Genomic DNA, 13,843 nt, shown 5'->3' with positions numbered 1-13,843 from the left:
GGGGGACCTGCGGAAGCAGTGGACTGAGTCTGGAGTAGAAACATCCAGAGCCACCGTGTACAGGCGTGTGCAGGAAATGGGCTACAGGTGCCGCATTCCCCAGGTCAAGCCACTTTTGAACCAGAAACAGCGGCAGAAGCGCCTGACCTGGGCTACAGAGAAGCAGCACTGGACTGTTGCTCAGTGGTCCAAAGTATGTCATTCGGAAATCAAGGTGCCAGAGTCTGGAGGAAGACTGGGGAGAGGGAAATGCCAAAATGCCTGAAGTCCAGTGTCAAGTACCCACAGTCAGTGATGGTCTGGGGTGCCATGTCAGCTGCTGGTGTTGGTCCACTGTGTTTTATCAAGGGCAGGGTCAATGCAGCTAGCTATCAGGAGATTTTGGAGCACTTCATGCTTCCATCTGCTGAAAAGCTTTATGGAGATGAAGATTTCATTTTTCAGCACAACCTGGCACCTGCTCACAGTGCCAAAACCACTGGTAAATGGTTTACTGACCATGGTATTACTGTGCTCAATTGGCCTGCCAACTCTCCTGACCTGAACCCCATAGAGAATCTGTGGGATATTGTGAAGAGAAAGTTGAGAGACACAAGACCCAACACTCTGGATGAGCTTAAGGCCGCTATTGAAGCATCCTGGGCCTCCATAACACCTGAGCAGTGCCACAGGCTGATTGCCTCCATGCCACGCCGCATTGAAGCAGTCATTTCTGCAAAAGGATTCCCGACCAAGTATTGAGTGCATAACTGAACATAATTATTTGAAGGTTGACTTTTTTTGTATTAAAAACACTTTTCTTTTATTGGGCGGATGAAATATGCTAATTTTTTTAGATAGGAATTTTGGGTTTTCATGAGCTGTATGCCACAATCATCAATATTAAAACAAGAAAAGGCTTGAACTACTTCAGTTGTGTGTAATGAATCTAAAATATATGAAAGTCTAATGTTTATCAGTACATTACAGAAAATAATGAACTTTATCACAATATGCTAATTTTTTGAAAAGGACCTGTATATATATATATAATAATTATACTATTCTTGCTTTACTTCTCCTTTTATTTTATTGTACAAGAACTCTTCTCTTTCAAAGGTAAAAATTCAAGTTACAAAACATATACGCAAAGTTCCATGTCAGAAGAAATAAAGCAACACTGATAGAGACATCACGCTCATTGTCTGCTAGTAGCCATCTTGTTCAGCATTTAGCCATCTTGTCCAGCATCTCAGTAGCCATCTTGTTCAACATCTATCCATCTTGTTCAACATCTATCCATCTTGTTCAACATCTAGCCATCTTGTTCAGCATCTCAGTAGCCATCTTGTCCAGCATCTCAGTAGCCATCTTGTTCAGCATCTAGCCATCTTGTTCAGCATCTCAGTAGCCATCTTGTTCAGCATCTCAGTAGCCATCTTGTTCAGCATCTCAGTAGCCATCTTGTTCAGCATCTCAGTAGCCATCTTGTTCAGCATCTCAGTAGCTATCTTGTTCAGCATCTCAGTAGCCATCTTGTTCAGCATCTCAGTAGCCATCTTGTTCAGCATCTAGCCATTTTGTTCAGCATCTCAGTAGCCATCTTGTTCAGCCTCCATTCCCAGCCTTAACATAGAGAGGAACAATGACAGGGGATACTAGGAATTTTAGTTGCACGTCGAAGAAGTGTTACATTCAAGGTGATCCTTTAGTATTTTCAGTTGAATGTACAATATAGTCACCATGCTAGATTGCTCCTTGATGGATGACCTATTTTATAGAGTCCATCTTATAACATATATGTTGCATTATTCCCTTTAGTCAAAAATGGAGCCTTTTGGATCGGGTACGGCTTTCCAATCCCCGTGGTACGAGCCCGAAAGCAAAGACGTTTTCCCCATTAAACGTCGAAGGGGTTGAAGAGAGTCCTTCCAAAGAGGCAAAGAATATCGGACTGAGCAATAAGGAGCGTTTCAGGACTGCACTGAAAATGAAAGCCTATGCTTTTTGGCAGAGTTCTGAAGGTACATTGATTCCTCCCACCAAACACAAAGGTGTTGATTTTTATATCTGATGGACTTAATTGTCTTAGCAACCAGGCAGCAGTTTGGAGCAGAACTGAAGATAAATAGTAGAGGATCCAAAAGGAATAATAAGTAGAGAAGAAGAATTATTACAGAGAAAAGCGAAACATTTAACCATTAAATAAACCCAATAGGGCTGTTCTGCCCCAATAAGGGGTAATTATATCTTAGTTGGGATCAAGTACAGGTACTGTTTTATTATTACAGAGAAAAGGGAATCATTTAACCATGAAATAAACCCAATAGGGCTGTTCTGCCCCCAATAAGGGGTAATTATATCTTAGTTGGGATCAAGTACAGGTACTGTTTTATTATTACAGAGAAAATGAATCATTTAACCATTAAATAAACCCAATAGGGCTGTTCTGCCCCAATAAGGGGTAATTATATCTTAGTTGGGATCAAGTACAGGTACTGTTTTATTATTACAGAGAAAAGGGAATCATTTAACCATGAAATAAACCCAATAGGGCTGTTCTGCCCCCAATGAGGGGTAATTATATCTTAGTTGGGATCAAGTACAGGTACTGTTTTATTATTACAGAGAAAAGGGAATCATTTAACAATTAAATAAACCCAATAGGGCTGTTCTGCCCCCAATAAGGGGTAATTATATCTTAGTTGGGATCAAGTACAGGTACTGTTTTATTATTACAGAGAAAATTGAACAAAATTGCACAATTGCAATTGCACAAAAACTCACATTTTCAACTCATTTGTACCTAAAAGGTCTCTCTTGCTTTTTTTTTAAGACTTGGAACTCTCTACAGTATGGGCAATGAATACAAATTTCATATCAAGTTGATGTAATGATCAGTTTTGTTGATGTTTTGCCCCTCTCTGTAGACGCTGGGGCGGCCGGAGAGCCGATAGCTGAATCCGGTTACGGCGCTGAAGCGATGTTGGAAGATTTAATACCAACGATAAAGGCAGCTATCCATGCATCTAGGTATTGGCTCTTTTTTCTCAGATATACTCTTCTTTAACAATCAGTTTCGGGAACTCTAGTACTTGGCTTTACAGGTGGAAGCCCTAAGCTGCACAGGGTTCCAAAGAGAGACATCCAACACATGTGTAGCCTCTATTTCTTAGAGACTGGTACCAGTAGAACATGGGTTACACTGTACTCTCTTACCCAGAATAGGCCTTTGCTAAGTGGAAGAGGAAGGTGAGGGTGTTGTGCAACTACTGTCAGTTCACCTCTGCCACATCCTGTAGTGGATCCCCTCAGGGAATTCTCTATCCTGATTCCCTATCCTCTGTGATCGCTATACTACAGGCAATATGGCCTGGGAGAGATACCTGCATTCTGCCAGTCCTATGTTGGAGCTCAAAACTGCTCTTTCTAGCTCAACCCTAACTGCCTACACCGCTAGAGGGTACTATAAAGGGAGCTACATCACGGGACCCTGTTCCTCGACTTTAACTTGGCCTGTTCCCCAGGCTCACAGCACCCACCCACACTGTTCCTCAGGTGGAAGCAAAGAGGAAGTGCCACTCCTTTCCCAGCACTATACCAGAGTGAGGCAGGAAGTGGTCACCATACCTGCTAGCCAATAGCACACATAAGTTAATGAACTCACTTAGCTACATTCCCTTCCACCCAGCAACTAAGGGAATAGAATCTGTAGGGATTTAAAGCCATAGGGGCCATTTAACCCTATGGGTACCTACACATGTACTGAATTATGGCATCACAACATCAATATTTTATTATAACTGTCCTTTGAGATTGAGATTGTGGTACAGGGAATAATTGTGAACAGTATGTTTCTAGTATATAGACAAGTCAAAACTAAGTGCTCAGTTACAGATCATACTGTACCACTTCAAGTAACACCTTGACTTGGCCTTCCTGACTTTTCCTTTTGCACATCTTCCATAAGGATTTCACATCTTATATATGTTATAATATAATGACATTAATAATATAGAAGTGATATTAACCCTGTTATAAAATGATATAAAAAAGAATTTTGTACTTGCCGTGTTGTAAAACCATTACTGTCACGGGTGGGTCTGGCAGGAGAAGTTGTCCATATCTGTCTCCAGATTCCATGTATCTAAGTCGGCTTTGTTACATTTGATTAAAACAATGCTTTACACACAGAATACTGCAGTTTCTTTTGCATAAGAAAAGATTTAAGGAGACCTTACGGCCTTATGATGTGAAAGACGTGATTGAGCAATACTCAGCTGGGCATCTGGATATGCTGTCAAGGATTAAGTACCTCCAGACGAGGTAAGTTAGGTTGGCTATTGTATGTATAGCATGGGAACGGTTGGGCAAAGAGCTGGGACTGGAGTTATGTCACGATAAAATGTAAGATGTAGGGATGTAGCATTTGTTCTGCAACTTTTTCGTAACTTGCACGACTTTTTCGGCGCATTCGCCACTTTTCCGACGCTTGCGCAACTTTGTCGTATTTTTAGCGCAAACAAATCAGATCGGTTTTGCCGCTGTTTACAATCATTCGGTATGAAAATTTTGTACCGCCAATACAATATTATTGTGACTAATATGATTTTTTTCGTAAGCATTTTCGTGATATTTGCGATCTTCAGAAATTTTCGTTTTCAATCCGAATTTTTCCCATTCGGGATTCAAACTTATGTTTTGATAAATCTGCCCCTATATGTCAATATTACAGTAATATTACAATAGGCGACCCTTAAACCTCAAAAAAAATATTAAGGATGCACCAAATCCACTTTTTTGGATTCGGCCGAACCTCCGAATCCTTCGTAAAGGGATTCGGGCGAATACGGAACTGAATCTATGTTTATGTGACAAAAAGTCACATGATATTAAGGTTTCGGATTTGGTTCAGCCAGGAGGATGGATTTGGCCGAATCTTGGCCGAATCCCGAACCGAATCCCGAACCGAATCCTGGATTCGGTGCATCCCTAAAGAATATAGAACATGTGACTGATATTCCAAAATTATTTCATGTTATCTTGAAGCTTCATACTCTTATTAGGCGTATGCAGTCAGTTGCTTGATATGTAACTATCTGGATATCATGAGGTATCATGGGGAACGTCTGATGCAATTGTTTGTTTGGGGTTGTGAGATGGAACTAACGTTCGAATGTAAAATTATCAAAATTAGACATAGAGAGACTTTTATTCCCTACTTCTCCTGCTAACTGTATATTACATTGCTATGGACTTACCAATGGGCACACCTATCTAATGTATAACTGCAGAATCCAGGGCATTGGCAGAGTTTTTCCTGATACATAATAAAGGGGTTATTTCTCATCTGCAGAATAGATATGGTCTTTGCTCCTGGTCCCCTCTCAACCCCAAAGCATAAGAAGTCTCAGAAAGGAACTGGAGGGCTCGGTGGAGGATTCGGCTACTCGTCACAACAGTCTCCAAGGTGTGTGCTCTTATATTATACTTCTACTGCCTATATCTAAGCAGCGTAGACACGGAACATCTTGCAATTTGGATGCTTTAAAGAAAATACTAACTAAATGTCATGCAAATGCCACATTTTCCAAGAAATGTGCAGCCTGGGAAATCTTGTTTTATATACTAAAGAATATATAAGTCCATTAACTCTTTATGTTGATCCACTGGTGGACTAGCGAACCCTTCAAGCAGCCAATACCAAGTCACTTATATCCCACTCCCTTTATAACGTTTTGGCTCCTCCATGTATGGCCGCCCTAAAGGGGCAAACAGGGGGCTATACTGTCCCTTTATATGGCATTTGTCTAACTCAAACACAAGTATTTTGTTACCTTTACTTTGGATTGTAAAGCCTATGGCACATACCCTGGCACTGTGGGCAAAATGACATTTCCAACCAATGGGAAACCCCTTCTGTGGCAGATACTGGTACTGACCACTTGGCAATGCCACAGCAGGCACAACACACAAGAGACAAGCAGCTCAATATCATGATTATGGTTAATGCCAGTTATTAAAATACATTTTCTTTATAGACATGACCCATATTCAGTGAAAGTTCCAGAAATCGAAGACCAAAGCATGATGGGAAAGTTTGTGAAAGTAGAAAGACAGGTAAGGTACCTTTAGATATACAGAGGCAGTAGAATAAAATGGGCAAAGTTCAGGTCTGTCTACTCCAGTGGTTCTCAACCTTCCTAATGCCGCGACCCTTTAATACAGTTCCTCATGTTGTGGTGACCCCCAACCATAAAATTATTCCTAAGACCATCGGAAATATGTGTTTTCCAATGGTCTTAGGCAGTGATCCCCAACCAGTGGCTCGAGGGCAAAATGTTGCTCCCCGACCCCTTGGATGTTGCTCTCAGTGCCCCCAAACCAGGGAGTTATTTTTGAATTCCTGACTTGGGGGCAAGTTTTGGTTGAATAAAAACAAGACTTACTACCAAATAAAGCCCCTGTAAGCTGATAGGGTGCATAGAGGCTCCCTAATAGCCAATCATAGCCCTTATTTGGCTCCTCCATGAACTTTTATGGTGCTTGTGTTGCTCCCCAAGCCTTTTTACATTTGACTGTGGCTCCCGAGTAAGAAAGGTTGGGGACCCCTGGTCTTAGGCGAACCCTGTGAAAGGCTTGTTCGACCCCCAAAGGGGCCCTGACCCACAGGTTGAGAACCGCTGATCTACTCATTTTAACCAATCAGCATGTAGCGTTTCCATGGGTGGCTAGATCTAGAGCAAATTTTTTTCTTGTTATGGTATAACCCCCTAAAATGATCAGTGCTTCTTCCATAAGGAAAAACAAAATGAAACACATCCCGTTGGAACATATTTATTATTTTAATGTGAGACTTTGACCCCCGTGGGTCTCAGAGAAGCAATTTAGTAGTCAGAACAAACAGGGCATTCACTTGTCCAGTTGTACCGCGGGAGAGCTCTATCTCCTGTAAAGTGTAATTGAAGTCAGTGGCAGTTAGCTTTGGATCAAACTCCGTAGAAATGAAAACAATCAGCTCGAAAAGCACTTTACCTTGTCGCTCGGTTGTTATTCGCCGCCCTTGAGTTGCCGGAATAGAATCGGCACCGTGTAAGTGTCGTTTTATAAATGGAAAATATTCAAAATATAGAAACAAAATATATTACAGATCTAGCACTCTAATATATTAAATGGATATATTATGCACAATTAAAGTGTTATTGTGTCTGATGACTTTATACCCACATTAAAGTATTCCTCTGTAGTTGGCTCATTGGATTTCAAGGGCAAATTTGGGGCTTTTGGGTACTTTGTACTGCATTTTTTTAATAAGAAAAAGTGTGCTTGGTACAAATATCATTTATACGGCTAACCTTCAGTAAATTGTAAGCCTTTCAAGGTTCTAAGCAGGTTCTAAGATTGACATACTGGTCAACAATTGGTTAACAATGTTGTCCACATATCAGTATGATAGTGTGATGTTGAAGTAACACGGGATATATGACTATTATCACCTTCATCTTTTTTTTTATTGTTTCTCCTACTCCCATGTAACTGGAGGAGTCCCAAGCCGGACTTGGATTTCTTACTATTGAGTGCTATTCTGATACCTACTGGGAGCTGCTATCTTGCTCCCTTCCCATTGTTCTGCTGATTGGCTGCTGGGGGTGAGGGGGGATATCACTCCAACTTGCAGCGCAGCAGTAAAGTGTGCCTGAGTCTGAGCTTTCAGAAGGAGCCAGCGCTACACATTAGAACTGCTTTCAGCTAACCTATTTTTTCTCCTACTCCCATGTAAATGGGGGAGTCCCAAGCCGGACTTGGATTTCTTACTATTGAGTGCTATTCTGATACCTACTGGGAGCTGCTATCTTGCTCCCTTCCCATTGTTCTGCTGATCGGCTGCTGGGGGGGAGGGGGGGATATCACGCCAACTTGCAGCGCAGCAGTAAAGTGTGCCTGAGTCTGAGCTTTCAGAAGGAGCCGGCGCTACACATTAGAACTGCTTTCAGCTAACCTATTGTTTCTCCTACTCCCATGTAAATGGGGGAGTCCCAAGCCGGACTTGGATTTCTTACTATTGAGTGCTATTCTTATATCTGCCACTTGGTGGGGCATGGGCGCATTTTTAGGTGTCAGAGAGCTGTTATCTTGTTATCTGCTCACTGTTCTGCTGATAGGCTACTGGGGGGGGGGTAAAGGGAGGGGCAGTGACATCACTCCAACTTGCAGCACAGCAGTAAAGAGCGAATGGAGTTTATAAGTCACATGGCTGAGAGCATCTGGAAAACTAAGGTGTTCAGCCCCACATTAAATTTCAAAATTAAATATAAAAAAATCTGTTTGTTCTTTTGCAAAATGGATTTCAAAACAGAATTTTGCTGGAGGAGCGTTAGTAAGTGATACATTTTGTATAAAACATTTTCCCTTGAATTAACCATGAATTACATGTCAGTACATTATGAGAAGGTGATTGGTTGACATAATCTAGTCAAATTCCATATTGTAGACAAGTCAGGAAGAATGCAATGAAACCTGGTATAATAATCCATATCAACCAATCAGATGCTTGCTTCCAAACAGACGAATGTCTGTCTCTAAATGTCTCCCGCTGGTTAGTTGCTAGTAGTTACCAGAACTGTTGCAATTAAATCTAGGATATGATTTGGCGTCCAATCAGGTGCTAGTTTATTTATATAGTTCCGTGCAGATAGGCTCTGGCTGGAATCAAACCTAATGCCCCTGTGCTGTTAGCCAATCATGTTAACCACCTAATGATGCATCTTTAACTAATATATTGTGGTTTATTACTTATATTTCTTTGTGTTGAAGGTACAAGATATGGAAAAGAAGCTGGATTTCCTTGTTGACATGCACATGCAACACATGGATCAGCTGCAAGTTCATATCACGGAATATTATCCCCTTAGAGAAACACTCGCTGAAGACGAGGGCGTGGACAGCAGATATTCTGAAGTTGAGGGGTTAATTTATAACTATACCGAATCTTGCGCCCATACAAGCCCCTACCACCATTTGCACCAAGTTTCTTTCAACAAGACGAACCAGTATGGTTTCTTTGAAAACTACCCAAGGAATTTTTCTGCACCGTTGCCTTTTAATGGTGAAAACTGTCCACGGGTGGCTACACCCCCTTCATCTTCTTACACAGAAAGGCCGACAGTTTTGCCTATCCAGACTTTAATAGACACGCGGGTTGAATTCCAAGACAGCGGAGGCGCCTCAAACCCATATTTGAAAGAGGCTTCTCCAACGCAAAGGAGAAGTTTCCGAGACAGCGACACTCCGTTGTCCCTTCTTTCGGTCAACCACGATGAACTTCAGAGATCTCCTAGTGGCTTTAGTATTTCTCAAGAAAAAGAGGATTTCAGTTTTGGGAACAATGGTTCCAACTGGATGAGAGAGAAACGTTTCTTGGCAGAAGGAGAAACGGATACCGATACAGACCCTTTTACTCCCAGCGGTCCCATCACGTTGTCTTCTACTGGGGATGGAATTTCAGAGTCAGCGTGGACTCCTTCTAAACCTGTTTAGATTGGAGGAGTCTCTGGATCATTTTTTTTTCTTACAATGTACTTACTCTTTGTATATGTCACTCTACATTTTTTCCAAAGCTCAGTAGGTCCAGCCCCAACGGCTACTACATAAGATGCATGTTTAAAAGTAATAGTCATTACACCGCCTCTGATACTTTTAAGTTCTAGTTCATACCGCTAAAGTTCGAAGCATGATCTGCATGCGGAAATGTACACGATATAGATGTTGCAGATATACATATTTTCTTTATGATTGATACGGCACATAATGTGGATCTATGCAGAAAGACTTGTTTGTCAGTTTTTTATAAACATGGATTTTTTTAAGGAAACAGTGCTCCGTGTTCTAGAACACATGGTTCTATTTGTAGTTTTGCGTTGACCAGAATTGATTTCTGTTTCGAAATACCAAATGTAGGCTTTGATATACTAGTCTTACTGGTGCACCTCTTTAGGCAAGAACTGGATTTGGTTACTAAGGAAAAAAAACAATGAAACCCTAAATTCTCATTGAGTATCTACAAAGTTTCCCTCTTTCAAACATGATGGGGCCTGCAAAGAGATGTTCATTGCACGGGACCCCAAGTTGGTACAATGACAGTGAGTAGACAGTGTCGGACTGGCCCAGAGGGATACCAGGAAAACTCCCGGTTGGCCCAGGTGTCGGTGGACCCTCCTTCCCTTGACCATTTGGCCTGTTTCATGGTCATTCCCTATTTCTGAATGGGAACAAAGAAGAGAAATAGATGGAAGGATAGATGCTGGCATGTAAATAAAAGAGACTGGGAGAAGAAACATGTTGGGTGAGAAAAGGAGGAAAAATAGTTTGGAGAGTGGGCCTAGGGTCTAAGGTTTCCTGGTGGCCCCTGGGGTCCCAGTCCGACACTGTGAGTAGATGATTGAAAGTAATGACCGTAATGTACTTCCTATTGTCTTCTTTGTCATTATTTTGACTTTCTTACTGGCAAACTAGTCAGATGTTGCATAGCTCTCACTATACATTATGATAGTCTACTTGCTCAGTAGATGGCTTATCTACACTCTGAGGGATGTTTTCTAATCAAGCCATGAGATGTCGCATACATAACACTTTAGGCACCATGCAGTTATAGACTCTTGAGTAGGGTTGCCACCTCTGCTGGCTTTCTTAGCTGGGAAGGGGTGATGCCTCGGGGGGTGGGGAGGAGGCGGGGCCATGACATCACAGGGCCGGGCTATGATGCAGTTTGTCCAGTCGCTATGCCAACGTTCCTAATTTGGAAAATCGGGCAGGAGGTTTTGACCCAGGCAGCCCTTCCGAAAACCAGGCAGTCCGGGACAAAACTGGTCGGGTGTCAACCCTACTCTTGAGTCATTGACAAAAGCTAATAACCTGTAAAGAAGACCTTAAATAATGAGATTATACTGTATCTATAAGGAAGGTTGAACGTTGTATCAATACTTTACCCTTATGTGTCTTAAGGCAGTCCAAGGGATTTCCAGATTTTTTAGGGAAAATTCTTCTCATGATATTTCTAATTGGAAAGGGCATTAAAGGGAAAATTTGGCCTTTTTTTGAAAAATATTACGACTAAGGGTTAGCTTTAATGTGTATTACCATTTGTATTGGTTGCAGTGAGTGGGAGGTTGCATAGAAATACGTATTATTGATCATTCTTACCACGAGGGGGAGTTGAGTTTTTTTTGAATGCTTCTCTAGTACTCCAATACTGATAGTCCCATTCATGCACATACATGCAATATGCAGCTAATATTATGGCGACAAAAACCTCTAATAATAAGTAGGGCTATTTTTCCCTTTAAATACAAGTGGCTCTGACTCTTATAATATACAGTATCACTAATGGACCAACAGCTATACTGGGTTTTTTTTTAACAATTTTTGCTATGTACTGTATGTGTATTTATGCAACCACTTTTGATGCAGTGAACAAACACCGCGGCAGATGCTGGGGAACTGTTATATACAGGTATGGGATCTGATATCCAGAAAGCTCCGAATTATGGAAAGGCTTTATTTAATGGTTAAATGATTCCCCTTTCTCTGTAATAATAAAACAGTACCTGTACTTGATCCCAACTAAGATATAATTAGCCCTTGTTGGGGGCAGAACAGCCCTATTGGGTTTATTTAATGGTTAAATGATTCCCTTTTCTCTGTAATAATAAAACAGTACCTGTACTTGATCCCAACTAAGATATAATTACCCCTTATTGGGGGCAGAACAGCCCTATTGGGTTTATTTAATGGTTAAATGATTCCCTTTTCTCTGTAATAATAAAACAGTACCTGTACTTGATCCCAACTAAGATATAATTACCCCTTATTGGGGCAGAACAGCCCTATTGGGTTTATTTCATGGTTAAATGATTCCCTTTTCTCTGTAATAATAAAACAGTACCTGTACTTGATCCCAACTAAGATATAATTACCCCTTATTGGGCCAGAACAGCCCTATTGGGTTTATTTCATGGTTAAATGATTCCCTTTTCTCTGTAATAATAAAACAGTACCTGTACTTGATCCCAACTAAGATATAATTACCCCTTATTGGGGGCAGAACAGCCCTATTGGGTTTATTTAATGGTTAAATGATTCCCTTTTCTCTGTAATAATAAAACAGTACCTGTACTTGATCCCAACTAAGATATAATTACCCCTTATTGGATGTAAAATAATCCTATTGGGTTTAATTAATGTTTTATTGATTTCTTAGTAGAAGGTATGAAGATCCAAATTACGGAAAGACCCCTTATCCGGAATACCATTGGTCCAGAGCATTCTGGATAACGGGTCCTATACCTGTACTCATATTATAAGATCAATTTACAATTTTTCTAGATCAAGAATGAATGTCTCATTAGAAGGCCAGCGTTCTCCCAAACTCATGGGAGGACCAGGATCAATTAAAACCATCTTTGGGTATATGTGGGTGTTATAGTTATGGGGGGCTCTGAATATTGCTTTTGCATGGTTTCAAGGCACAATTGTATTCGTCACCCATTTAGCAGTTGACATGCAGGGAGCTGTACCTTTGGGGGTGCATGATTTAGTAATAGGCGAAGAACCGAGGAAGAACTACTCACTGCAGAACCAGGTTCATGTATGGAGGTTACCAGACTTGTTATCACTGGTATGAAATGCGTGTTTGGGCATTTCAAGCCTAGAGATGTGAATTTCCAGCCATATGTAGAATAATGAAGGTTAATGGAAGGATTAGCCCCCCAAAAAGAGACCAACTTTGTAGTATGTACTATATATACAGTATATCTGGAAGTATGTGGACTCCCCTCCTATTCATTGGAATTGGCTATTGAAGCCATAGCCATTTATGGCACTTACGTCTGTCAACTGTTTTGTAGGATAATGACCCTGTGCCAAATGTAAGGTCCTTACAAAATGGCTTTGCTGGCATGGAAGAGGAGGAACATGGCTGGCCGGCACAGAGCCCTCTCCTCAACCCTACGGAATACCCATAGGATGAACATCAATCAACCCATAGGATGAACACCAATCACCAACATCAATACCTAAATAGTTACATATGAATGTAACCAAGTCCCACCATGTTCCCATTAGCGGTAGCCTCTACGGCCATTTGTTTGCATGCTACAGGCATGTTGTAAGAGCGCTGTAATACCCTGCTCTCCATCTGTACCTGTTTTATGGCTTCTTTGGTGACATTCCCCAGTGGAACATGACACTTCAAGAAACTGTTGTCTATTTACATTTCTGTGCCACAAACGAGCGCAGTTTAGGGTGTAGCCTTGTATGACCCCCAGATTCACTTAACATATTCGCTCTTCTTTGGTACTTGACTATTACTGTACCACTTACATTTATGGCATTGAGACCATATTATTGAGTCGTTATGTGTATGTGCTTCTGTGTTTGCCTTATAATAATCAAGAAACACAATGGTCTAATTCACACTTTAATGTTCAGTCACAAGCAGATTCAATGTATCTAGTGTACGCTAGATTACAATGCTTAGATTTGGACTTTGGGCCTTTTCTTGATGAATCTTGCTTTGTACAATGTAATTTGTTTTATGGTATCTCTCTGTACAGGCTATGAGCAAACTTAGGGGGCTGTTCCTGCTGAATTGTGCTTAGTACAGGGGAATCCCTATGTGCCATAGTTTTATGGTATCTCTCTGTACAGGCTATGAGCAAACTTAGGGGGCTGTTCCTGCTGAATTGTGCTTAGTACAGGGGAATCCCTATGTGCCATAGTTTTATGGTATCTCTCTGTACAGGCTATGAGCAAACTTAGGGGGCTGTTCCTGCTGAATTGTGCTTAGTACAGGGGAATCCCTATGTGC

General features: G+C 41.2%; 1 protein-coding gene across 2 annotated transcripts in view; it reads left to right on the top strand.

The window, feature by feature from the left end:
* Positions 1–9,850, top strand: part of kcnq3 (potassium voltage-gated channel subfamily Q member 3) — a 99,185-nt gene extending 89,335 nt beyond the window's left edge. For both annotated transcript variants that reach the window (XM_031904409.1, XM_012965168.3), the window contains 6 exons: positions 1,801–2,003; positions 2,910–3,012; positions 4,174–4,305; positions 5,336–5,449; positions 6,021–6,099; positions 8,794–9,850. In XM_031904409.1, the coding sequence (XP_031760269.1) occupies positions 1,801–2,003; positions 2,910–3,012; positions 4,174–4,305; positions 5,336–5,449; positions 6,021–6,099; positions 8,794–9,516 (1,354 nt within the window). In that variant the 3' untranslated portion in view covers positions 9,517–9,850. The remainder of the gene's footprint in view (positions 1–1,800; positions 2,004–2,909; positions 3,013–4,173; positions 4,306–5,335; positions 5,450–6,020; positions 6,100–8,793) is intronic.
* The last annotated feature ends 3,993 nt before the right edge of the window (positions 9,851–13,843 follow it).

This window comes from Xenopus tropicalis, chromosome 6 (genome assembly GCF_000004195.4).
Source record: "Xenopus tropicalis strain Nigerian chromosome 6, UCB_Xtro_10.0, whole genome shotgun sequence".
Lineage (NCBI taxonomy): Eukaryota > Metazoa > Chordata > Amphibia > Anura > Pipidae > Xenopus > Xenopus tropicalis.
Note: the sequence above shows the minus strand (reverse complement) of the source record. Positions and strands in the feature narration are given on the sequence as shown.